Below are 25169 nucleotides of genomic sequence, written 5' to 3'. Positions count from 1 at the left end.
ACAGTCTAGAAGACAAACTCAAGACTCGAGTGTGTGCCCACTCCTTATCTACTTGTTCAGTACACATGTGCTTTGTGTGTTCAGTATTCTCCTTTCTATTACTATGAAGGAAGAAGAATCATGGAGTTTCACTCCTGGACAATATTTGCATTATTCTGAAAATGGTGAATGTGTAATGTAAAGAAGAATTCAGTAACTCAAAATGCATATTTTAGTTGTCAGATTTGGAGAACCCATGAACCAGTTACAAATATTAGAAAAATTGTGAAATGATACAAAACTTATTTTAATCAAAAAAAAATGGAAGCATAAATGTGGGGGGAGGGGTAGATAATGGCCAGTGGTAGACTTCTCTCTTGCCTGCAGGTATTTCAGTAATTACAACATAACTAAATACCTCTGAGTGGGGATGTAGCCCAGGGGTAGAATGCTTGGCTACCACATATGAGATCCTAGGCTCAATCATCAACACTGCAAAGAGAACAAAATTATAAATTACAAAAAACAAATACAATCAATTCATATGCATATCATGATTTGAAAAAAGATAGTAATAGGGTTATATAGATATGTCAGTAATATTATAAAAAATAAATGTCTTTATGGCAGTTTACAAATCCAATCAAGGGGAACAGAGAAGAAAGCGGCTAATGCTATCATTCTACCTTGTTTCTGAGTGTGTGCTAGCTGGGGCATACTTATTCCTATACGTTTGTTTCTGTTGCACTGATGTTTCCTGGGATGGGCACACATGACACATACATGTGTAAGTGGGTGTGTGAGTACATACACACACACACACAGAGAGAGAGAGAGAGAGAGAGAGAGAGAGAGAGAGAGAGAGAGAGAGAGAGAGAGAGAGAGAGAGAGGCACACAAGGAGACAGGTGTCCTAGAGTGGAAAGAGGAACAGGACCCAGTGTCCCAGTCTGTTTGCTGCCAAGGCTCTTAGGTGGTTGAAGGGTGGATGGGTTTCCTTTCTCCATGGGAATTGGAAGATTTGTGCCATCAGAGAGGTCTGGATAATCTAGACAAAGACAGGGAAGCTGGTTCCTTCTGCAGGACCCAACAGGTGGAGTCCACTGAGCAATTCCTTTGAGTGTGGCTAGCCTACCATATGTGAGTTTCTCTTGGAGAGAAGGACCTGGAATACATGCTTAAGTGATAAATACATGAATCTACCTAGGCCCTTTTTATCTCTCTGTCGTGGGCCAGACCCCTAGCCCACATTCGGAACAGCTTTTTGTTAAAGACATTACAAGACAGGAAAAAGAAGTCACCACAAACGTGCATGTTGAATTATTTAGGGATGGACGCAAAGAGGAGGTGTAGGGAACAGAGAAAAGCAATATGCAAACACATTAGCACTAAGTACAAAGCTGTATTAACGCTCGATGTAACTCATGACTAGTTGGAAGAATAGAATAGAAATGGATATTTCCTGCCTAATAAATATGCTCATGAAAGAAATATATGAAAAAGTCCAACACACATTTGTGATTAAACGCAGTCTTACAGCCAGGCTTGGTGGGTCACACTGATAATCTGAGCAGCCAGTACTTGGGAAGCTGAAGCAGGAGAATTATGGAGGGTCAGGGGCCATCCTGGGCTTCGTAATAGCATCTAGATCATTCTGGACTACAGTGCCAGTCCTAGTCTCAAGACAAACAAAAAACAAAACAAAAACAAAAACAAATAAAAATACAGTCTTAGCAAACCTCAAAACAGCAGTTCTTACTGTGAGGCTAAAAGTTAATCTAGAAAAATTTAAATAGTACCCATAATACAGCATGGAGCAGTTTCCTTCTAGTCCACACACATACACCACTACTGTTCAACAATATTCGCAATCCCCTAGCCAGTGTTACTGGCCATATAGCCAGGGAACAAACGGATGCTTTGGAGATTGGAAATGAGTTAGAACATTTTGTTTATATGATAATAAGCATATAAAACATAAAAGAATCAGAAGAATCAACTGGTGTAATTAGTAGGTCATTGGATATAGGATCAATATTCAGAAAGGACTTGTGTTTCATGTGCTAGTAGCAAACATTGGGATATAAAATTAATAATGTATCATTGCATTATGTAATAACATAACATGAAATGCTCAGAATAAATGTAAAATTTAGGAACAAACTAATAAATAGTGTGAAAGACTATAATCCTAAAAATGATTTATAACCTTGTGTTAACAATCATCATGTACATATGTGTAAGGATAACATACAATATATATAAAAAGACCATCATATCTAAAGATTTGGAAGGCTTGAATTGAAACAGTTTGAAAACATCCCCCAGTTATTATTCTGAACTGCTTTTCCCCAACACTTTCTGGAGGTACATTAATATGTGTGGCCTATCAAATGTCACTCCCTTTGTCATATCTTCTGGAACTTATCAGCTAGATGCCTGGGCGTGGCATCTTTATATTGGTCAGTAAGTTCCTATTCCTATCTCCTGTACATGATTAGGAATGTGTCATTATAAACTTGATGTATCACTAAAACTTATTGAATTTTAACAGCACTGTGAACAGTTTTGTGCCATATGTGCTGAACTGTTTATTATGCCTTATGTTACTGCACTCTTAACATTACCATGAAGTCATAATGGGTCCCTGACATTCTTTGATAGATATTTCTGTGCCCCATAGAAGTACAAGTTTCATATATAAGTTGCTTCTACAAATTAGGTACCTGTTATCTGTTTGTTGCTATATGTTTCTAACCCAATTAACTGGTAAAAGGAATCTCAACTCAATCAGTAACAATACAAGCTATAAGCCTAGATTGGGCAGATCTCTCACTCCACTACTCTATTCCCATCTATATTATCATATATAACTTGGGGTTTCTCCAGGCCAGGAGCTTCTCTCTCTGCAGCCTCTCTGTCCAAAATCCCCTGTAGCTCCTCCCCCTTCCTAGTGATCCTTCTCTCCTCTCCCAAACTCTCAGCTCCTCCCCCTTCCTCCTGCCCAATCACTGGCTCAAGCCTTTATTTGAAAAGTTAAGGTGGTGAGAAGGTTCACAAGGCAACTCCTCATCTGCAGTCCCTCTGAGGAGTGGAATTAGCATCAAAATACAAGCCCAGGGCTATGCACAACAACTGTTTGTTTATATTTTTTTAATTTCTGACAGAACTGTGATTTAACTTAGTTAATACATATATTCTATATCATTTTTATTCTGAATAGACAGCAAATGTAAGAAACGAGCTGTCTTTGTTAGCCCCACATGTCCTCCTGAACAGTGATAAACTTGTGAAAGGAGATCTTAGTTCATGTCTCTTTTATTTGTCACAAATGTTTGTCCAGCCTCCCTTACACTGTAATAATGCAGCAAAAACCACCTAAAGGTACAAATTGGATTGTCTTATATAACCCATTAGGGTTTAGATCTCTAGGCAAAGAAATACCATCTCAGTTACATTAGAGGGAGCTCAAAATGGTTCACTTTCATTTTCTTATTTTTTTAAATTAATGTTTGTAATCATATATAACCAATATTATTTTTAATTTGATGATCTATATAACCATAGATGGGACCTTAGTGTTTAATAAATAGCACTATTTTTACTAAAAATTACATAAAGTCATCCTGTTTATACTGATGACATTCTCTAAGTGTGTACAGACTTACTATCTTTGTCAGTTTATACTCTCTCTCTCTCTCTCTCTCTCTCTCTCTGTCTCTCTCTGTCTCTCTCAGACACACATACACACACATACACACACATACACACACACACACACACACACACACACACTAATCCCTTTTACATTGGAGTAAAGTATTATCACACCAAGCTTCATAAAGTCCTCCAGGCCCTGCTTGATCCCACTTGGCGGTCTTTGCTACCTGTGGCTCTAAAATCCATCAGCCACAGGAGGCATAGACCTTTCTCATTATCAGTTCCACACACACTCACCCATTTGTGTACTACTGATTATCAACGGTTTGTTGTTGTTGTTGTTGTTGTTGTTGTTTTCCAGACTGAAAGCTCAAATTAGTTATATCATTGTCCATTTTCCATGACCTTGAAACATTGTTTGATTAAGTACTAATTTGTTTAACAAATAAAGCCCCTGCATAATGGCTTAGAAAGGAATTCCAGAGAAAATTAAGTTATATATTATTAAAGTAACATTATGTGTTTGTATTATATGCCGACTGGCATAATTTTGGAATGATACAAGGCTACTTATTTTAAAAGTTGAGATGTATTTACCACATTACAAAATCCATTCTTAAAGTGTACATCCATTGTCTTTTATTGCATTTGTAAAGTTGGAGAAGCAATACTCCTTTCTGATTGTGCAATTTCTCTCATCTCCCCAAGTAAAGTCATACATACCAGTAGTGTATCAAGTCTTCCTCCTTTATAAAACCCATTGATCTGAAGCAGTTCTAATGACATTTTCCTGAGATGGATTTTGACAATACATGAACATTTTTTTCCTAGCTCCCATTCACGTAGGATGTTTCATCTTCATTTGTATTTTAACATCTGTCAATATTTTTCATTCCTTTTTGTAGTTGACAATACAACATTGTGTGGGCATATCTCATTTTATTACCCATCAAACTATGGTCACTTCAGTTACTTCTCTAGTGTTTTGAATAATGTTGATTTAGATATTTATATATGACTTTTATGAATTTGTTTTCTCATTTATCTTGAGTGAATTGCTGAATGAAATTGCTAGGTCATATGATAACTTTGTTTTAACTTTTAAGTGGAATTTCTAATTCATATGGAACTTGACATATAACTGTAAATGGCAAAGCATTACCACTGTTTAACATTCCCACTAGCAATCTTAAGTGGTTTCATAAACCTCGGCAGTTAAAATTATCAAGCTAGTTTAACATCTCCACTTCTCAGATTTCAGTCCTTATATTGAAATTCTAAGACAGCAGAATCTCCCTCTCCCTCTCCCTCTTCATCTCCCAAAGAAGATGAAATGCTAATATCTTAATTAACTCCTTAGAAAGAAAACAACAGAATGAGAGCCGCTTTAAGGTGATCTCAGAAACCTGTATGATTATATTCACAGGCACACAAGCATGCTCACACAATCATGTGCATATGGTCATTGCATAATAGGAAAGGATGGCTGAAGTGAAAGATTTTAAATAAGGATTTAAATCTGAATCACATGTTCTAGGTCAATAAAAGCCCAAGCTACTGGTTTATCTTCTGTGTTAAGGGGCTGACTTCCATAACCAATTTTTGCAAAATGGTAGAAGCAAACCTGACACTAGTCAGCACAAAAAAAGAGGAAGGTAGAACTTGAACAGAGTATGCCTGGAAGACAATTCTTAAAAAATAGTTGGAGTGGAGCTCATAAAAATGTGACGTTTACTGGGCTGCATAGGTGGCTTATATCATGGAATATTTGCATGTTTACACATTGTGGGAAATGTTAAAATGAAGGGCAGGTTCCCTGGCGACACCCAGTTACTCTCTTCCCTGGTGACGCTCTGCCACCTCTGTCTCTAACCTAGCCCCTCAGCAACCAACAACAGTCTTCCCAGCTCTGGTTTACTTGTCTCAGTGCCACCCATACCTTCTCAGCTGTAAACCCCCTGTGTTTGGTGGTCCCACAGTCCAGTAACCCAGTAAAACAAAACTCTAGAAGTTTATAATTAATCAGTCAGATTTATATATCAATATTTATGTTCTCAATTCACAAGGTGCCCACACAATAAATTCAGGGCCAATTGATAATTGTACAAGATGCCCACCTAGATTAGACCAATTATTCCATCCCTCTATGGTATTTATAGCTACCTGTGGCTATTTAAAGCCACACAGAATCTGCATCATCTTCCTCTTGCTCCATCTTGCTTTCTTCTCTGTGTGGCCCCGTGTCTCTGCAACTCTTAGCTCCGCCTCCCTTTTCCCTGTCCAATCACAGGCCTCCTGCTGCACTGATATTTAAATTAACAGGACAGGGAAAATTCTGCCACATTTATGGATCATGTTTTCACTTCCTCATTGAAAATCAAAGGGTATATCAGATTCGGGAAGACATACAATTGTGTGCTAAGTGTAAGATCAGACCTTAGTATTATCAATACAAAATATGAACCATGGGATTACCATGCAGTAAGACTCCCAACAGCCTCACAAAGCAAAGTCTTTGATATTCACCTTACAGGACCCAAGTATACACTAATGATATGATTAGCTTTTTGACTGAATATAGACTTTTTTATATACATTAAATTCTGATTAGGTTGATTCCCTCCACCTTGTCACCCATCAGAATCCACACCCTTTCCTTCTCTTATTAGAATATTAAATGGCATCTAAAATATAACAAGATAAACTAAAAACAAACCAGAATACTACAAAGCAAGCAAGACAAAGAACCAAAGGAAAGTATAAGAAGCACATATGGATGAAAATATGTACACATTTTCACACACAGAAACCTTATAAAAACCAAAATGAAAAGTCCTAATATATACACATGTATAATGTATATAATATATACACCTGTAAGTGGGGGGAGAACCCCTGAGAAAACATTATGAGACAACTTCCAAAACTGTCATAGATTCATTTTGTGTTGGTCATCTATTGCTGGTCACAGGTTCTGGCCTTAAGAATGGTTTGTATACCCAGTGAACTGATCATTGGATCAATCAGATTGGAACTGATCAATCAGAGAGAGCTTCTGGGTTAGGGACAGGGACATGTGTCTACTTCACCTCTCAGGGTTCCCACTTTCTCACACCTGTATGTCCCCTATACATGTTGCCATCATCATATGAGTTCATATGTGTGTAGGTGCTAATGTGCATAGCAGGCTTCGTTTGCTCCATACCTTTTTTCTGTCTCATCTGTAGGGTTCCCTCAGATCCAAGGGGAGGGATTTGATGGAGACGCTACATTTTCTTCATTGGAAATAGGTTTACAATTAAATAAACTCAATCAACTAAGTGAACATGTATCTGTTCTCTCCTTATTGTGTCCATGAAAAGGAATTCAGTTACAGCTCTCAACTTTAATTAAAAAAATAATTCATTGCTTCTTAGCTTTTTGGCTGTCCTGACCCGCAGGACAGTCAACAGGGTCTCTGGACCACCAAGGAGAAGGCGAGAGACAAGAGACAGACAGCAAGACTGTATTCTGATCAAGCTGTCAAATTTTATTTTTTACACAAGGCAATTTAAAGGGAAGCAAGCAGGTATAGGGAGGGGTGAAGGGGGAAAGTCATTGTATTCGGGGGCTAACAATCTCAGGGGGCTAACATCATTTCTCAGGAACAGTTTCTCAGAATTGTCTCTCAGAATCTCAGGGGAAAATTAGCAATTGCTGTAGGAACTTGGCACTATAAATTGATCATGAGGAGGTAAGGTGGAAAGGAGTTGCTATGGTAACCTAACCACAGGTGAGCTTCCTTTGTTCTAGCCCACTCAGGTGAGCTCTGTGTGTACTGACCATCTAGCTTACTTGGCTAATCTTTAAACTTGTACATTTCCTTCTAAAAGCAGGCTAGAGAAAGCAGGCTAGAAATGACTGAGAGGAGGGGGTTTTGAGATCTATGTGAGAATGGCTCCTAGCATTGGCGAAGGTCAAGTGTACAGAGTTCTGAGTGTTCCAAGGTCTTTGACTGTCTGCCATTGTCCATTTGTGGGTCTTTGTATTTGTTCTCCACTACTGCAGGAAAAGCAAAGGCTTCTCTGATGAAGACTGATAAAAATGTCATTAGGGGTCATATCATTTCTATTTCCTTTGGCAGATTCATATTGGATCACCTCTAGATCCCTGTCTATCTAACTTCAGATTCTTAGCCACCTGAACATATTGTGGGTGAATTCTATCTCATGGAGTGGACTTTAAACTGGATAAGATATTGGTTGGTTACCCCCACTAATGTAGTAGTACATCTTGCAGGCAGGTCCATTGTAGAACAAAAGCTCTGTAACTGGGTTGTTATTTACCTTTCTCCGTTGGTAGGGGGCAGAGTCGCTTCCAATAACAGGAACACTAGTCAGTAAGGCAAGGCTCTGCGTAGGGGGCAGCTTGATTTCTTCATGGTCAATGAGTTTGGTAGTTGTCATCTTCAACTACGTGGGGTTTACCATCATTTTTGGAGAACAACAGAAGCTGACTAAATAAAGTGGAAAAGGGGCAGGATGGTGTAGGAAGTTTATTTCTACTAAAGCCATGAACTTGTATTCATGAATCAGACTGATTATGTTGGTAGGTCAATTGAGCTGAAAAGCCTTGACCTCTCTCAGTGAACAGCATAGATGTTCCAAGACTTCTAGAGAGCTATAGACATCTTTATGTAAAAACTATAATAATCATCCATACAAATACTTTGGATTCCGAGGAGAAATAATCTTAAATTGTTTTATACAATTATGTACTATAGCTTCTTGCTACAGACATCTCAAATGGTTACCCTTACTGCCCCCATTTCTGTTATTCCAAAACCATTCCTCAGCATTGCAAATATTGAACTGTTGAGATCAAGTGTTTGTGGAAAAGTGTTGAACCCTCCCAGCTCATCCTACATGTATTTTCACATCAGGGATGCACTAAGAGGCCTTTGATTGTACTCCATCATGACCTAAGGGAATGATGCTCTGAGATTTGAGGTAGTACTGTTGGTGAAATGGCATTTCATACACAATGTTTTTCTTCTAAGCGGTCTATTTATTATGTCTTGTTTTACCGCCTCTGTTGATTTATACTTCTGAATTCTTTATGGACCAACAATTATGGCTTTATTTTTATTTCTTCTTTGAACAAGCTGCCACAGCATTGGCAGGCAATATTTCTCTTTACTGTTTTTATAGGTCTGTAGCTTTGAGCCAGGCATGGTGGTGGACCATATACAACTTAATCCCAGCACTCTTGGGGAGCAGAATCAGGTGGATTGCTGTGAGTTAGAGGCCAGCTTGCTCTACATAGCAAGTTCTAAGCCAGTGAGAGCTACAAAGGGGGGCCTTGCCTTTAAAAACAAAAACAAGAACAAAAAACCAAATCTGTTTAATCAGTGTTCTGCAAATATCTTTTATTTATTTATGTATTTATTTGCAATATTTATTTGTTTTGTTTGTTTGTTTGTTTGTTTGCTGATCACTGCCCTCCTTCTGGTCCCCCACATACACTGTCCCTCCTACATGTCCCCTCCCCTTCTCCTCTGAGAGTGTGCGAGGACCCTCCTGTGTATCCTAACACATCAAGTCTCTGTAGTGTGCACACACTCTCACTAAGGCTAAACAAGGCATCCCACTTAGGTCTGGGATCCACAGGCAGACAACAGCCCCTGCTTCAGTTGTTGGGGCACCCACATGAAGACAGAGCTTCACAGCTGCTACCTACATGCTGGGGGCCTTAGTCCTGCAAACATCTTTAAGAAAATCGATAGGCCTGCAGCTTTGGCTCTGCAGGAAAGAGCACTCACTGCTCTTACTGAGGACCCAGGTTCAACTCCCAGCATTCACATGACAACTCACAACCATCCAGAGGATCTGATGCCCTCCTCTGAATCTCCCATGAGCTCTTTGTGCATTTACATTGTCTCTCACCTTCATCCATACACATGAAATAATATTACTTTAGAGATAAAAAGCGATGTGATCTGAAACCATGTATAGTCCTCAGCTAGCTCTTTCACCTAAAAAAAATATGTCTGGATTATTTCAAGAAAATTAGTTCTAGAGTTTCAGTTATGCTGACCTGTAATTTATGGATGCATATATGTTTTTACTTTGTAAATATAGTTCATTTACCCCCAAAATGCAAGGCAGACGGATGGGGACTTCAGGAAGAGCCATCTTCAAGAGCACCAGTGTAAGTGGAGAGATATATACACTGGAGCATAACGACGGGAGCCAGTCGGACACCGCCGTGGGGACCGTCGGAGCCGTTGGAAAGAAGCGGAGATCCAGCCTGAGTGCCAAAGTGGTAGCCATCGTGTCTCGAAGGAGTAGAAGCACTTCACAGCTCAGCCAGACAGGTGAGCACAGTGCTCCCCGCCTCCCACTCCTGGGCTGGGTCGGAGATGCGGGGGTTGTGGTCGTCACACCAAGACTTGAGATAGAACTGTGTATTTGCTTTCTCTTTTACTGTCCGAAAATGTGCTCAATGCATGGTCTTTATTTTTCCTTCTGTGCAGCTCACCGGAGAAGGTATTGTTGGTTAGCCTATAAAGACATCACGTATTTTCCTTTAAGTTAAAAAAATAAATAACAAAAGCCATGTTCACAAATACGCAAGGAAATGCAAAGAAGTGTTTGATATCTAAATTGGTTCACGTACAAGAAAGGCAACACGATTGATTCCTAATTCCAAAATGTTCCTTAACACGCATGCGCGCCCTCGAGGCGACGCCTGCCCGTACTTTTGGTGGAGAAGGTCAGTTGTGCAACTCGAAGTATATAATCTTCAAGGCTCTGCAGGACTCAGTTGAGCTCCGTTTGTTAGAGTTTCAATGCAACAATTCAAGTGAAAACCCAGAAGCAGTTTTGACTTTAGAAAAATATGGGTCAGTGGATTTATGCAAAGGATGTTTCATATAAATGTGTGCTTCCGGCATTTTTAATGGAGTCAAATCTTAAGAAGTGCACCCTGAGACTGTGCTCGTATGTGCAAACATCCAAACAAGGGGGCTGGATGGGGCAGGTCATGCATTTTGCTCTTCAAAATACAATAAAGCATTGCTTAAAATTTCTCTGTATTTGATTTTACATATTACATAAACCATTACTATGTTCATATTAGGTCAAAGCAAAGGTAAAGGAAATTATGAAATAATTTGACTTGCTAGCTTTTTTCTCTTCCCGTTATTCTTGCTTCCGTTTTTCCTCCTTACTAGCCACATCCCCGTGGTCACAGCATTGACTTATGTAAGACGGCTTTCACAGAATCTCAAAGCTCACTCGGTTTTCTACAATATCTACTTTAAATAGCGTTATGTGGGATTATGTTGACAAATAAATTGGAAGCCTTTGTCAGCCATTTAACCACTGGACTAGTGCACACACTCTGTGGCTGCAGAAGTGTGTCTGAGACGCTATGGAACGGGAAATACTGAGGGGTTTAGCATCCCAGGGGGATGAGCTGCTTTTGCTGTCTTTATAGGACAGTAACTATTTGTCTGCCTTGGTGTCAGGTATTGTTTTAGGAAGAGTAGAGCAGGCAGCAGTTCCCCTGTGCGTTATTTTGTGGCCACAAATTTGTAGTGGGTGCTTCTTCCTCCACACCTGCCTCTGTGTCCTTATGCACTGCAGCTTAGAGTGTGGAGGGAGGCTTTGATTATCAGATTTTAACCTGAGCCAGCGAGATAGCTCGGCTGGGAAAGAAAGGTACTTGCAGCCAAAGGCTGATGACTGTAATACACTCCCTGGTACACAAAGAAGGAGGGGGCAAAACAGCTCTGTGTTCTCTGACCTCCTCTTGCAGGCCCGGGCAGGTGGTATCTATGTGCATGTGTTCAAACACACGCGAACAGACACAAAAATTAAAAAAAAAAAATTACTTTTGAGACAGTGTCTCTCTACATAGTCCTGGCTGTCCCAGAACTTCCAATATAGACCAGGTTGGCCTTGAACTCACAGATATCCACCTGACTCTATCTTCTGAGTACTAGGATTATGTGCACCACCATGGCCAGCTACTAATATTTTATTGAAAGAAAAAAATATGTTACCACTTGGATCCTGTGGAAATGTTCTTAAATGTCACGGAAGGAAGCCTTGCGTTGCCTGTGTGAAATGCTGGTTTGGCAAGATTCTTTCTCCTTCATTCATTAATACAGATATATGAATATTGTACATGAGCACAGATCATTCGTCTATAGCCATCCTCTGCCCTCTGTCTCCTAATCCCTGTTCCTTATCTTTATGGCTTCCTACCACCTCCCCTTAGTCAGTTCCTTCATTGGCTGAAAACAATTTTCTTAAATTTTTATAGAAGGAGCATCATCATCGGTTTAAATAACTTTTATAGAAACACTCCCCTTTGATTATTGGTCTAAATTTGATTCCAACTAAGTTCCACATAACGCCTACCTTCCACGTAATGTGCAGCGTTAACTGCTTACGTGAAGTGCACTGCTTTGCGAGACTTGGTTGCAATAAATAAATGCAAAAAGAATATTGAAGTGGGAAGAGAAAATAGCAAACACCTCTGTCTCACAGCCGCCCTTACCTCTCCGTTTGCTCCCAGCCCCACCAGCAGATGGGACTGGGCATCCTCCTCTGAACTTTCCAGGCATCAGGTTTTACAGTTTTCTTAAAGAGTATTAATACATTAATAAATATATACATAATGTATATGTGTACATTATGTATATACATATATAAATAATAAATACATCAATACATTGTATTATTTTTATGTTTTTATATTTAGTATCTTTGTATTATTATATATTATATTATAAATTAAATAAAATTTCTTTATTTTCTTTATTTTATTTTATTGATTGGTTTTAATGCCTTTAAATCTGCCCTTAAATCTCATCTTGATTTCACCACACGTGACAGATATTGGGACCGCTCTGCTGTCTGTCATTCCTGCGGCCTCACACAAAGCCCGTTTCCCTCTCTTCCATCCTGTGCTCATGCGTTTCCTCCTCCTCAGTGATGTCATTTTTGTCATTTCTATGGAACTCACCAAAATTTACAATGTTTTTCATCTAAGCAGCTCTTTGTTTATCATCTCATATTTTACCTCCTCTACTGATTTATATACTTCTAAATTCTTTATTGCCCAACAATTATGACTTCATTTTTATTTCCTCTTTGAACAAGCTGGAATTCCCTCCCATTTCCCAATTTTTAACTCACCCTTTAAGAAACATGGCAGCTTTTATAATTAAAATTAACTATACTTTTTTTCTAAACCCTTCTCCGGGGCTATTATTCCCCATTCCTTACTTAGTGTAGATTAAGCCTACGATTACTGATTTGATTTGTTGTTGTTGTTGTTGTTGTTGTTATAAAATAAAACCATTAACGTTTGACTAGTTATGAATTTGAGAGAGCCTTCTGGTAAAGGAATAGTTATGTGAGACTTTGTAGTGGAGTGAACCAATCAATGGTTCTCAAAAGACAATGCATATTATTAATATATGAAAACAACCTGGAGCTTGTATTCAGTATGAATGTCTAATGGTTTTTACTGTAGAAATGAGACTTGGGTGTAGGACTTGTTGCAGCTAGCCTTGACCACAGGACCTCCCTGTGTGTCACAGATAACACAGTTTGGAAAATGTGAAGCACCCAAGAAGCAGAATTTAGCCCCATCAGGAATGACTGACCTCAAGGGCATCATTTATTGGTTTTGTTTCTATGGCAACAAGTATACACAAAGGAGTATTTTGGATCTTTTTTCACAATCACGACATAAAATTACTTTTTAATAAGGATACATGCTCTACTATGTTCATAGCAGCCCTATTTATAATTGCCAGATGCTGGAAAGAACCCAGGTATCCCTCAACAGAAGAGTGGATACAAAAAATGTGGTATATCTACACAATGGAGTACTATTCAGCCATTAGAAACAATGAATTCATGAAATTCTTAGGCAAATGGATGGAGCTAGAGAACATCATACTAAGTGAGGTAACCCAGACTCAAAAGGTGAATCATGGTATGCACTCACTAATAAGTGGTTATTAACCTAGAAAACTGGAATACCCAAAACATAATCCACACATCAAATGAGATACAAGAAGAAAGCAGGAGTGGTCCCTGGTTCTGGAAAGACTCAGTGAAACAGTATTTGGCAAAACCAGAACGGGGAACTGGGAAGGGGTGGGAGGGAGGACAGGGGAAGAGAAGGGGGCTTACGGGACTTTCGGGGAGTGGGGGGGGGCTAGAAAAGGGGAAATCATTTGAAATGTAAATAAATTATATCAAATAAAAAAAAAATAAAATAAAAAAAAAATCAAAATCATATAAAATGTACATAAACACACAATTCATTTCATTAATGTATGTTTTGCATACATTATATTGCAATTTACATTTAATACTTGTAATACGTATTTGTATAAAATTAGCTTATATGTGTTAATATAAATGATATATAAATTTTATATATTGTAAAATACATGTGAGCTTTGATTTCACAGGTACTTATTCTGTTGGAATACTTTAATTTCTGATCATATCCAAAATTATAATGGCCCCTACAACATTACCTAAGATTAAAGTAGAAATAAATTTGAAGAGTACCGTCTTTTTATATTAGGAGAATAAAACAAACAAGGGGGATTCTAAATAGCGACTCTAGGTACCAGTCATGCTTCATGCTTTCAGATCAGAAATCAAATATAATTAGAAATAAAATTTCAAGGAATTAAAAAGAGAAATGAATGTGATCAGAATACATACAGCTCAGCTGGGTACAAGCTGCCACCCCCAGGGAATGACAAGGGTTGAAGAAAGGAGACAACATGACCAGTGAGGTTGGAAGCAGCAGGATCTGGGGATGGATGGAGGACAAAGAGGAGTAGGAAGGAAGGTTCAAGCTTGAAGAGAAGCTTGGTGGTCCTACAGGAATCTGAAGTGAGGAGGGCTGGCAGGGGACCCCAGGATTTAGGAACTGAGACATGTCCTCTGACTTCCTTTTACACAGACAAATGAGGGTAAGGGTAGAGGATGTCCCCAGTATGGAACACGTTTTGCACACACGTGGATGCTCACCCCACCCCCTTCTTGTCTGCCTAAGTTCTCTCCACAAGCATCACCTCACATCCATTTTCAGTCTAGAATCAGGATGTCAATCTCCTCAGGGATGAAGGAGGCAGGATAGGAGATGCTGTGGGGGCAGTAATCCAAAGTATAGGGCTAGCGTGAGGATCATGGGAGTGAGCCATGGCCATCCCCACCAGCTGCGAAGTTTGCTCATCTAGATGAGTTCATGGATAGAAAAAGTAAGCAACCAGGGGTAATTACAATGAATTTCTCTTCTAAAAGTTTAGCAGTGGGGATTAGGGGGAGATCAATTGTGGTGAGTCCTCATTCCTTCCATTACATCATCACTTTCTAGAACACTTTTAATTCACTTTGTAACTGAGGAAGACCTTTCGTGCTCTCTCTCTCTCCCCCCACCCTCTCTTTCGTAGGTATGGGTATTGTTCAGATAGAGAGGCAACGGAATTTTTTTCAGAATGAATTGGAAAAAAATAACTTCTCAGTGGAGAGAAGAAAAGATAAAATCCACTAAATAAAATAATAAACAAATAAATAGTCAAACTTCCAGTAGACAGTGTACACGTAAAGATACATGACAGGAGCCATCTTGAAAACTGAACGAACTTGATTTATAGCCTTTGATCAGTGCTAACCTGATGGGAGACAAATATGGGAGTGGAAGGGTGGGGAAGATTGGCAGAATTAAATGGTACAAATTACGTGTGATGCTCTATAGCTGTCTTAGTCAGGGCTTGTGTTCTGCACAAAACACCATGACCAAGAAACAAGTTGGGGAGGAAAGGGTTTATTCAGCTTACACTTCCACATTGCTGTTCATCACCAAAGAAAGTCAGGACAGGAACTCACACACAGAAGAAACTTGGAGGCAGAAGCTGATACAGAACCATGGAGGGATATTACTTACTAGCTTGCTTCCCCTGGCTTGCTCAGCTTGCTTTCTTCTAGAACCCAGGACTATCAGCCCAGGGATGGCACCACGCACAATGGGCTTTGATCACTAATTGAGAAAATGCCTTACAGCTGGAAATGCTTGGATTTCCTCAAGGGAGGCTCCTTTCTCTGTGATAACTCCAGCTGTGTCAATTTGACCCAAAACCAGCCAGCACAATAACACTAGGATCCTTTTGAGTCTAAATAATGCAGTTCTCCTTAAAAGCAAATTCAAACAGCAACAAAAAACCAGAACATACCAGGGATCACCCCCACCCTGTCCCAATTGTCCTTTTGGTCTTCATTTTGTTGTGAGTTTTGGATTCAGGGTCTCACTGTAGGTCACACTGGACCAGAGTTCACTCCAGAGACCAGGATGGCCCAAAATTCTAAGCCATCTTCTTGCCTCAGTCTTCTTGCCTCAGTGCCAGAATTACAAATGTGAACCACAACAGCAGAGCTAGAACCTGGGAACTCAAAGCACATACTAGGCATGTACTATGCCTTTGAGATACATCCCAGGCCCTTGCTGCGGCTATGGTTGTGTTTGGTTATACATGTTATAACATGGTCATCTGCCCCCCTTCACCTCTGCCATCCACAGTGTCCTTGATGTGAGTCATTAAAAATCACCCAAGGACTTGAGTTCACATTGTTGTATTCTTTATGGCTATAAGATTCAGTAGGCCTTCACAATGAAGATGATGTTTTTAACATACTGATGACACTGAGCCTAGGGACTTGAGTGTGCTAAATAGACTTTTCTATCATTCTGCATTCCCAGCCTGAGGTCGACACTCATAAACTTAGTTTGCAAATTCATCTGTTTGGGCCTGCTTACTATTTAATAGACTAAATATTTTTCTTACTGGAGAAAACCAGTACTCTGCCCTTGGATGTCCATTTTCCAATCTTATTTCAATGAGCAAATATTCACTTATATCTTGAATATGTTTTTTTAAGGTTTATTTATTTATGAGTACACTGTAGCTGTCATTAGACATACCAGAAGAGGATAATGGGTGGTTGCTGGGAATTGAACTCAGGTTCTCTGGAAGAGCAGTCAGTGCTCTTAACTGCTGAGCCTTCTCTCCAGCCCCTTGAATATGTTTTTAAAAGACTTTATTTTTCTTCTTGATAATTTATTTTTTTGAAATTAAATAACTGCTTCATTGTAATCAAAAGAATGAAGCATTTCAGGAGGCCCAGGAATAGAACAAAACAGTAAGCACTGCTCAGTATTCTATGAGAAATTTTTCAGTAAATAAACAGTGAAATATTCTAAGAAGTGCACTGTCAGTTTCTGGGTATGCGAATTTAAAATTGGTTATTCAGAGTTTCTGATTTGCCACTGCATAATGGTGACCTCTCGACATGACATCCTAGGTAGGAAGTAACAGAATTGCTTGTGTTCTACCCAAGAAAGTGGACATATAACTCAGACCTCAGGAAATAACATTTCACTTTGTTGATTTAACCCCATGAGGGCAAGGCATCATTTTAAAATGATTCCACTGTCCCTAGATGGACGTTCTGCCTGGAAACTGTTGAGAATATTAAATCCCCTTTGCTAATCTGAACTCAGTTTTCTTCCCATGAGGAAGAGAAAGCAAATTGCAAGGTAAGTTGTGTGAGCTCCTGAGAGATACACACTTCTTTTACCTCAGGAGAATATAATGCTCTGCACCTCACTCAGGCGGTGCTTCTTCCAAGCAGCCCAGGCTAACAGCTGCCTCACTGTTTTAAGGGCAGTCCTTCTTTGTGAGGATGCTCTACCTTTATTTTTATCAAAGTAAGTTGATACGTGCTGGCAAGAAAGGCTAAAGTAGTCTTTGCAGGTTTGAGAGAGAGAAGGCAAAAATAATCTTCTTGAATCTAATTATTATTTACACAAGAGGGCGAAAGCGCTTACAAAATAAAGTTTAAAAGAAATAAGCAGAAACTGAAAGCTGCCGCGGATGAAAATCTCACTTAAATTTAAATTCCTTACCCGTGCTTCATTGGCTTGATTCATTTAACCACACAAGGAAAACATTGTAAGGAACATAGTGTTTTGCGTGCTTTGTTTCCTGAACGTGGAAAAGTGGTGCCAGAAACACATCTCCCGTCTGCAAAACCATCAGATGAATGTAAGCACGGGTTCCTTTATTTACTGTGGCTGTCTGGCTCAGGAACTCACTTCTGTTAATAGCGATCCCGTTCAGCTCTCGTAACTCATCTTCAGAGCAGACGTCCTAATAAGGACTCGTATTTTCAAGCACACTCTCGCTGTTCTATTTCTGGTCTTTTCCTTGCCCTCAACTATAAAGTTGGAGTTTGGCAAAGGTGCAGATAGACTTCTAGATTGGCTGGAGAAGGGATAAAAGAAACCGATTAAAAGAGAATTGATTTTTATATATAATGAACTTGTATCTGAGGGTTTTGAGAATGAACAGTAAAGTACTCAGCAGAACCTAACCAATGGCATGTGCTGAAAATCATTTTACGTGTACCTAGGTCATTTTAAAAATATATATTAAAAGCATGGTTTATTTAAATGTATAGAATTCAAGTATAATTTTATATTCTCTGTTATACACTTTTATTTCATTAATTGATTTATTTACATCCTGATTAGAGCTCCCCCTACCTCCTCTCCTCCCAGACACTCCCTCTCATCTTTCCTCCTCTTATGCCTCACTCCCTCTCTCCTCAGAGAAGAGAAGACCTCCCATGGATATCAACATGCCTTGGCATACCAAGTTGTAGTAGGATTTGGGTACATCTTCTACTGAGGCTAGAAAAGGCTATTAAGTTAGGGAAGGGCAGGCTAACGGCAGGCAGCCTAGTCAGTGATACCCCTTGTTCCTGCTATTAGAGGTCTCACATGAGGACCCAGCTGTACATTGGTTAAATACATGTAGGGGCACGAGGTCTGTTCCATGCATGCTATCTGGTTGATGGTTCAGTCTCTGTGAGCCCCTATGTGCCCTGGTTAGATTTTTGTTTTTGTTTTTTAACATGAAATCAACTTCAAACTGAACGGAATATTTTGGATAGCTGGAGGATTGATAAATTTGTGTGTCATGTTTAAATAGATGAATATTCTGTAATATTTAAGTAGGTGACCAACACTACTGCATCTTTAGAACAGTCTTAAAGATTCTTTTGTCTGTTGATTAATGTTTACATGATAAAAACAGAAAACTGGGATGAATATATATATATATATATATACACATATATATATACAACACTATTAATTAAATAATCAGTGTGAATTTATGTTGGTAATCAACGTTCTTATGATGTTGAGAAAAATATCTGCAACAATAGGTAAGGTTTATTGAGCAATCACTACATCTATCTTGGTTTTAAATTTCATTGGTTTTATTAACTTGTCCAGTGTTAAATCCCTGTTAGTATGATTACCGTCTTAGAGGGTCTTGTCCAAAGTCACAATTCTTGAAAGACTCAATTAAGGTTTTTAATTTGTATCATCTCATTAGACTTTTATTTGAGCATTTCTACCCACTGCAAACCTTATATATCTCTTTCCACACGTATTTCTGTCCTATTATCTTGTGGTTCTTTGCTTTAAAGACAGAGGTTGTTTAAGACGGTTACTTAGGGCCCCAGTGCCAGGTGCTTTGGGGATGAACTGGACAGGTCTAGGAGAGATTGGGAACTTAGGATGAAGCCTTTGTGCCTGAGGGCTGGAGGGAGGAGGGAAGAGGGAATAAGCCAGCGGTGAAAGGAAAGGCTCATGGTGCTTACGGGGAACAAGCCATGTTTATACATTCTGATCGTGTGGAGATTAAGAAGCTTCTTTGGACGGGCTTGTAGGGCTATTTGAGGATCATCAGTGTGTAAAAATTAAAAAGAACCAACTGAAATCATCACAGTTGTTTTACTAAGTTTAAAATGTCTGGAGAGAAGGGTCTAGGAGAAACAAAAGTTAAGGGCTTTCTCAAAGATAGTTGCTTCAGTGGTAAAATGGAATACATCGTGTCTAAGTCAGAAAACTGGGATGCAAATTTAATAAAATGTTGCTGAGCAGTTGAGCAAGATACTTGACATAAAAGAAGTGCTTGATGATGATGATGACAAGACGATGACAGCCATGACATTACTTTATAATATTGAATACATAATAATTCTGAAGACTGGAATAAAAGAACAACAGGCAAAATCAAGCTAGGGTATCTAAACTACAAATGCAGTCCAGGGCAAGTTACTTTGCTTATTGTCCTGTTTTACTAATTTTCTGATCTTGTGGTGTGTGTGTGTGTGTGTGTGTGTGTGTGTGTGTGTGTGTGCTTTAAATTGAGTATTTTAAAATTTGTTCATTCCAGTCCCCTTTTGAGACCTAGTTAAAGGTGAATTAGCCATGTCCTCATTTGCATGCTATATGTAGCTGTCTTCGTGCTCCATGCAGACTGTGTGGCCAACAAACCTCAAAATACTTAGAGTCTGGTTCTTTTACACAAGCTCTGTAGCCTGGCCTCTAGACCAAGGACTTAATGCCTGGAAGTAAGACCTGAGGGAATGATGATCGTTTCAGTCCTCAGAATCATGAATGAATTCCCCCAGCCTCCATGATATCTTTTTTTAATATACTCATCTGTTACATTCTCATTCATGCTGTGTCTATGGATAGCATCTCTTGCTTTTTACAATGGTTCCCCACAATAAAGACTCTCCTCAGTGAGGACCCTTCAAATCTTTATCTTTGCTGCATGCCAGATTCAGAGGGAAAAGTCCATACATTTGAAATTATTAGAGTAAACTTGGACTTAGAGTGTTTTCACACATCATTTTAATAAAAGTTTTTAATAGAATTTTTCCATAATATATTTTGATCATGTTTTATCCTCCTGCCTCCCTGCCTACCTTCCTCTGTTTTTTCCTCTTCCTGTAAAACAAAACAAGACAAAGCAAAACACACAAAAAATAAGAAACATACGCAAAAAATCCACCAAAAATACAAATAAGGAAGCAAAAGATCATTATGATAAAACAATTCCAAATTAAGCAAAATGAGGTATAAAGTCTATGAGATTGCCATTAAGTTTGTTTTGTGTTGGACATGGTGCTTGTCCTGGGATACAGTTTATATACTCAACAAGATTTCATTGAAGAAAATGTACTTTTCCCTATGTCAGAGGGTATTGATTGCCAGTGGGTTCTGGATTAGGGGATGGGAGTCATCTTCCTCCTCTCAACATGTGCAGGTCTTATGCACGCTGCGACAGTCTCTGTGAGTTCATTTGAGCATTGATCCTGTTGTGAATGGAAGACACTATTTTCTTGGTGTCATCTGTATCACCTCTGGTTCTTAGAATCTTTACTTCTCTTCCACATAAAATCCTAAGCTCTGAAAGGAGACATTTGTTGAATATATCCTATTAAGGACTGAGAGCTCCAAAGTCTCTCAGTCCTCACAATGTCTGTTTGTGGGTCAATGGATTTGTTCCCATCTACTGCAAGGTGACACTTCCCTGATGAATGCTGAGAAAACCAAGTCTAGTTGGGGAATTCTCTCCCCTATTATCTAATAATTGCATTTACACGCCTTTCTTATATGCATATCGTAGGAAGCTTTATAGGATTCACTTTCCATACAATTTCTCAGATGACCTTTATTGCTAATGGTCCCTCTCCATCTTCCGTCCTTACCCTTCTCTTCCACCCCTCCCTATTTAATCTTCTAGTCTAGTATCCTGTTTGCCTCTCCATGACAGTATATTCTATTAGCCCTTCCTTGAGAGATCCTTTCATCCCACATAGTCTCTTATGAAGTACCTAACCTCTGTGGTTGTTCAAATCATAGCATTCATAGCAAAGACTTGAAAGCTAACATCCACATATAAGAGAAAATGTACAATTTTTGTCTTTTGTGATCTGGGTTACCTCATTCATGATGATTAATTTGTTCCAGCCCCAATCCATTTACTTGCAAGTTTTATAAGTTGATTTTTCTTATTAACTGAATAATATCCCATTGTGTTAATATACTATATTTTATTATCTATTCATTGGTTGGTGGACATAAAGGGTGTTTCTGATTTCTGGTTATTACCAATAGATCATCAATGAACAGGGATGGACAGATGTCTCTGTAGTAGGATGTAGAGTCCTTTGAGTATACCAAAGAGTGCTATAGCTGACTTTTGATTTTCATAGCGGATGTAGGAGTTTGCACTCCCACCAGGAATAAATTGGTATCCACTTTCTCCACATCCTCAATACCACGTGCTGTCATTTTTTTAAATCTTGTCCATTAACCATATGTAAAAGCAATGAGCAGTGAAAAACAGAAAAGCTTTTATTTGTCTTTAGTAAGTGGTTCTCACTCTTTCCCATCTTTAATGTACGTAGCTTCATTTCTTGCAGTATTTTAGCCAAAGTTGCCTTCCTCCAATTCAGAAATCACTCCCTAAAGTTGCATTCGTTACTTCACTGTAGTCTTTCCTCTGGATAAGGTCTTGAGTTATCATGTCAATTTTCACAATCTATCGCCTGGTTCAGGCTTTGTCCTGCCTCAGAAAATCCCCCAAATTATTTTCAATAAGTAGAATTACCTTGACTTTCTTTTTTCTGAACCTCATTTTCCTGTTCTCTCTCATTGTGTGTACCCTGTTTTTAAAGCACCTTAGCATAGCTTTCTATACATCTTCTGTTCATTCAACCCTATTACCCATAACTACTAGCACTTCTACAAACAAACCTCAATGAATAGCACCTTACGGTTTTTGAGGATATAGACATTTTTGCTGACCATAACTATTTTGCCATATTAGTAAAAGTCAAAGTACCATTTTGTTAAGAGGTTTCAGATGAAGTGTTTGCATTTATGAAAAACTATGATTTGTAAGATATTAATCTTCAACGTCCTCTTATAGGCTTATAGGCTTATTGCTTAATCTAATAATAAAGTAATTAACCTCTTGAAAGTTACCAGTTTTTGTGTTAACTTTTAAGAAAACCCTCTTTAACTTAAGGACATAATGGGGTAAGACATGAGAATACACCTTAGGTGTAAATTTCCTTGGAGTGAGCACAGAGTAGGGACTTAAAATACTTACAAAAAGAAACTTTACTTTAACTTCATCTCAGATAAGTGAATAAGTTCATATTCCTTGTGCTACCTGAACAACATATTGTGACACTTATTCCAAAGTCATTTACATTATTAGGATTTTATTTTTAAAACCAAAACCTGTGATGCATGTAAAGGCGAGCTTTAGTGAAGCTAAACAGGTCAAATGTATATAACTATAGGATAATGAAAAGATTCAGCACCTGAGGCTCAGGAATCTTTTCCTATATGGAAATATCCCATTGTCCCCTTAATTTTCTAAAGAAATCCCACAATTCTTTTGAATTGCAGAAATTTAAATATTCAGTATTAGAAAGTTTCATGAGCTTGCAGCGGTATTGAGATGTTTGTAAATGGCACGGATGTTGTTAATTTGGAAATGCAAAAAATATCAATTACCATCATATGTCAATACTTTTAATCATTCAGAATTTGCAACTAAAAAAAAAAAAAAAAGTAAATCTTTGATTGCCAGTCTGCATTGTGAAAACTGAAAACAGGCGCAAAGCCCCCTGTGAACTGTGCTCTGGAAAGGAAAAGATATCGATTAGAAATCTTCCAAAAAATTAAAGCCCAGAGTTAATCAATACTTGTGTGACACCCCTTGCTTTTAAGATTGACAACTCCTATCTACGGCTTCTGTATCAAGAAAGTCACTCAGGTTTATTTGATCTTGTGTAAAATGAAGACTGAAAAGAAAAAAAATAAAATGTTTTCAAAAATAGTTGTATAAAACTTCATGAGCATTATTGATAGAATGGTCTAAGATAAGGGCTTAGAATGGATCCTGTGATCCTCAGCAAGAAAAAGTACCCATGGCATCTTTATTGGAGTATGAGGAAGAGGATATAAATAGTGAGTCCAGAGTAAGAACAATTTATTTTCATGCTAAAACTTACAGCAGTTCATTTCTCTGGCTTCTGTGATGCCTGATCACTGCCCTGTCTTCTCATGTACCATTCTACACCATCTTCTTCTGCACCATCTTTTTCCAAACACACAGAAGCATCATGTGATTTTGAGAAGAATCACCCATCTTCATAAACATATTTATGTTTGTACTACTATGAAATTAGATTGTATAATTGTGTTGGCTAATTTTGTGTCAACTTGACACAAGCTAGAGTCATTGGAGAGGAGGAAGCTTCAATTGGGAAAATGCTTCCATAACATAGAGCTGTAGGCAAACCTTTGGTACATTTTGTTGATTAGTGATTGATGTGGTTGGGCCCACCTCTCTCGGGGTTGTACTATCACTGGGTTTAGGGTGCTACATGCTGGAAGAAAGCAAGCTGAGGAAGCTGTGAAGAGGAAACCAGGAAGCAGAACTCCTCCAGAGCCTCCATATCAGCTCTTGTCCTCAGGTTTCTACCCTGTTTGAGTTCCTGCCTGGGTTTGATAGAATGTGATGTGTAACTATAAGCTGAAATAAACCCTTTCCTCTCTGAGTTGCTTTAGGCCATGGTGTGTTATCACAGCAAAATAGAAACCCCAAGTAAGATCTATGGATTCAGATGTCTCTTCCTTCAGTCTGTTGGGTACATTTTCACAGATGTGGTCCACACTTCCCAAATGACTGTAGCATATGTCATGTCAACACAAAACTGGTGTTGCTTTGAATTCTCTGAGGAGGATGAGAAGGCTAAGTTTTCCATATTTGCTTGAAGAATGTCATCGCAGGCAATGGCTTTTTAATTTACATATTGTCCTTTTACATACTTACATGATGTAATAATTCAATACATGGGCATAATGTGATGATATAGTCAGGTTAAGTATAGTTTTCTACTTCCTAAACACTTATCATTATTTTAAAAATTGAGGGCCTCCTAGTTGATGTGTGTGTGTGTGTGTGTGTGTGTGTGTGTAGCAATGAGGATTAAAATCAAGACCTTGTGCATTCTCAGCAATGTCTCAAGTGAGGGGGACCACAGCCCAAAGTCCTCTTTTTTGCTTCTTTGTAAACTCCATGGGAACTGTACTCCCTGTGCTATGCACTCGGCAGGACTATATCACTGCATTCTGACACAGATTACCTACTTCCGTCCACTCTCACTTCTCCTCTTCTTGAGTTCTGATTACCACTATGGCTCTCTCTGTTTCTACAAAGCCAATGACAGCTCCACACATGCCCCAGGTCACAAGGTGCTATCTTTTCTGTACCTGCCTTCTCTTATTCCAGTTGCATCCATGTTATAGAGAAGGAATAGATTCTACTGTATATATTAATTTTAACTTCAAGGTTGATTGTGGTGGGAATGAAAGCACTTCTTTTCACGAAGTGTTGTACTGGTAGAATACTATCATTTCCTTCTGCTGATGGCTCTGGGGGCAGACATGCCTCTCCTGAGACCTTTTGCCTTCATATCCAGGATGTCCTACATTCCTTACTCTAAATAGCACAATTCAGTCCATGTCTTTTTCTGCTCTCTAAATGGCTTAGCAGTGTTATTG

At 38.7% G+C, this 25169-nt stretch overlaps 1 protein-coding gene across 1 annotated transcript in view; it reads left to right on the top strand.

Annotated features, from left to right (window-relative positions):
- The window catches only part of LOC127691971 (regulating synaptic membrane exocytosis protein 1-like), a 198773-nt gene that overhangs the window by 122161 nt on the left and 51443 nt on the right, over positions 1-25169 (top strand). The window contains exon 22 of the mRNA XM_052191865.1: positions 9758-9993. Within this exon, the coding sequence (XP_052047825.1) occupies positions 9758-9993 (236 nt within the window). The remainder of the gene's footprint in view (positions 1-9757; positions 9994-25169) is intronic.

This window comes from Apodemus sylvaticus, chromosome 9 (assembly GCF_947179515.1).
Source record: "Apodemus sylvaticus chromosome 9, mApoSyl1.1, whole genome shotgun sequence".
Classification (NCBI taxonomy): Eukaryota; Metazoa; Chordata; class Mammalia; order Rodentia; family Muridae; genus Apodemus; species Apodemus sylvaticus.
The sequence above is the reverse complement of the archived record's forward strand: the minus strand, read 5'-3'. Positions and strand labels throughout refer to the sequence as shown.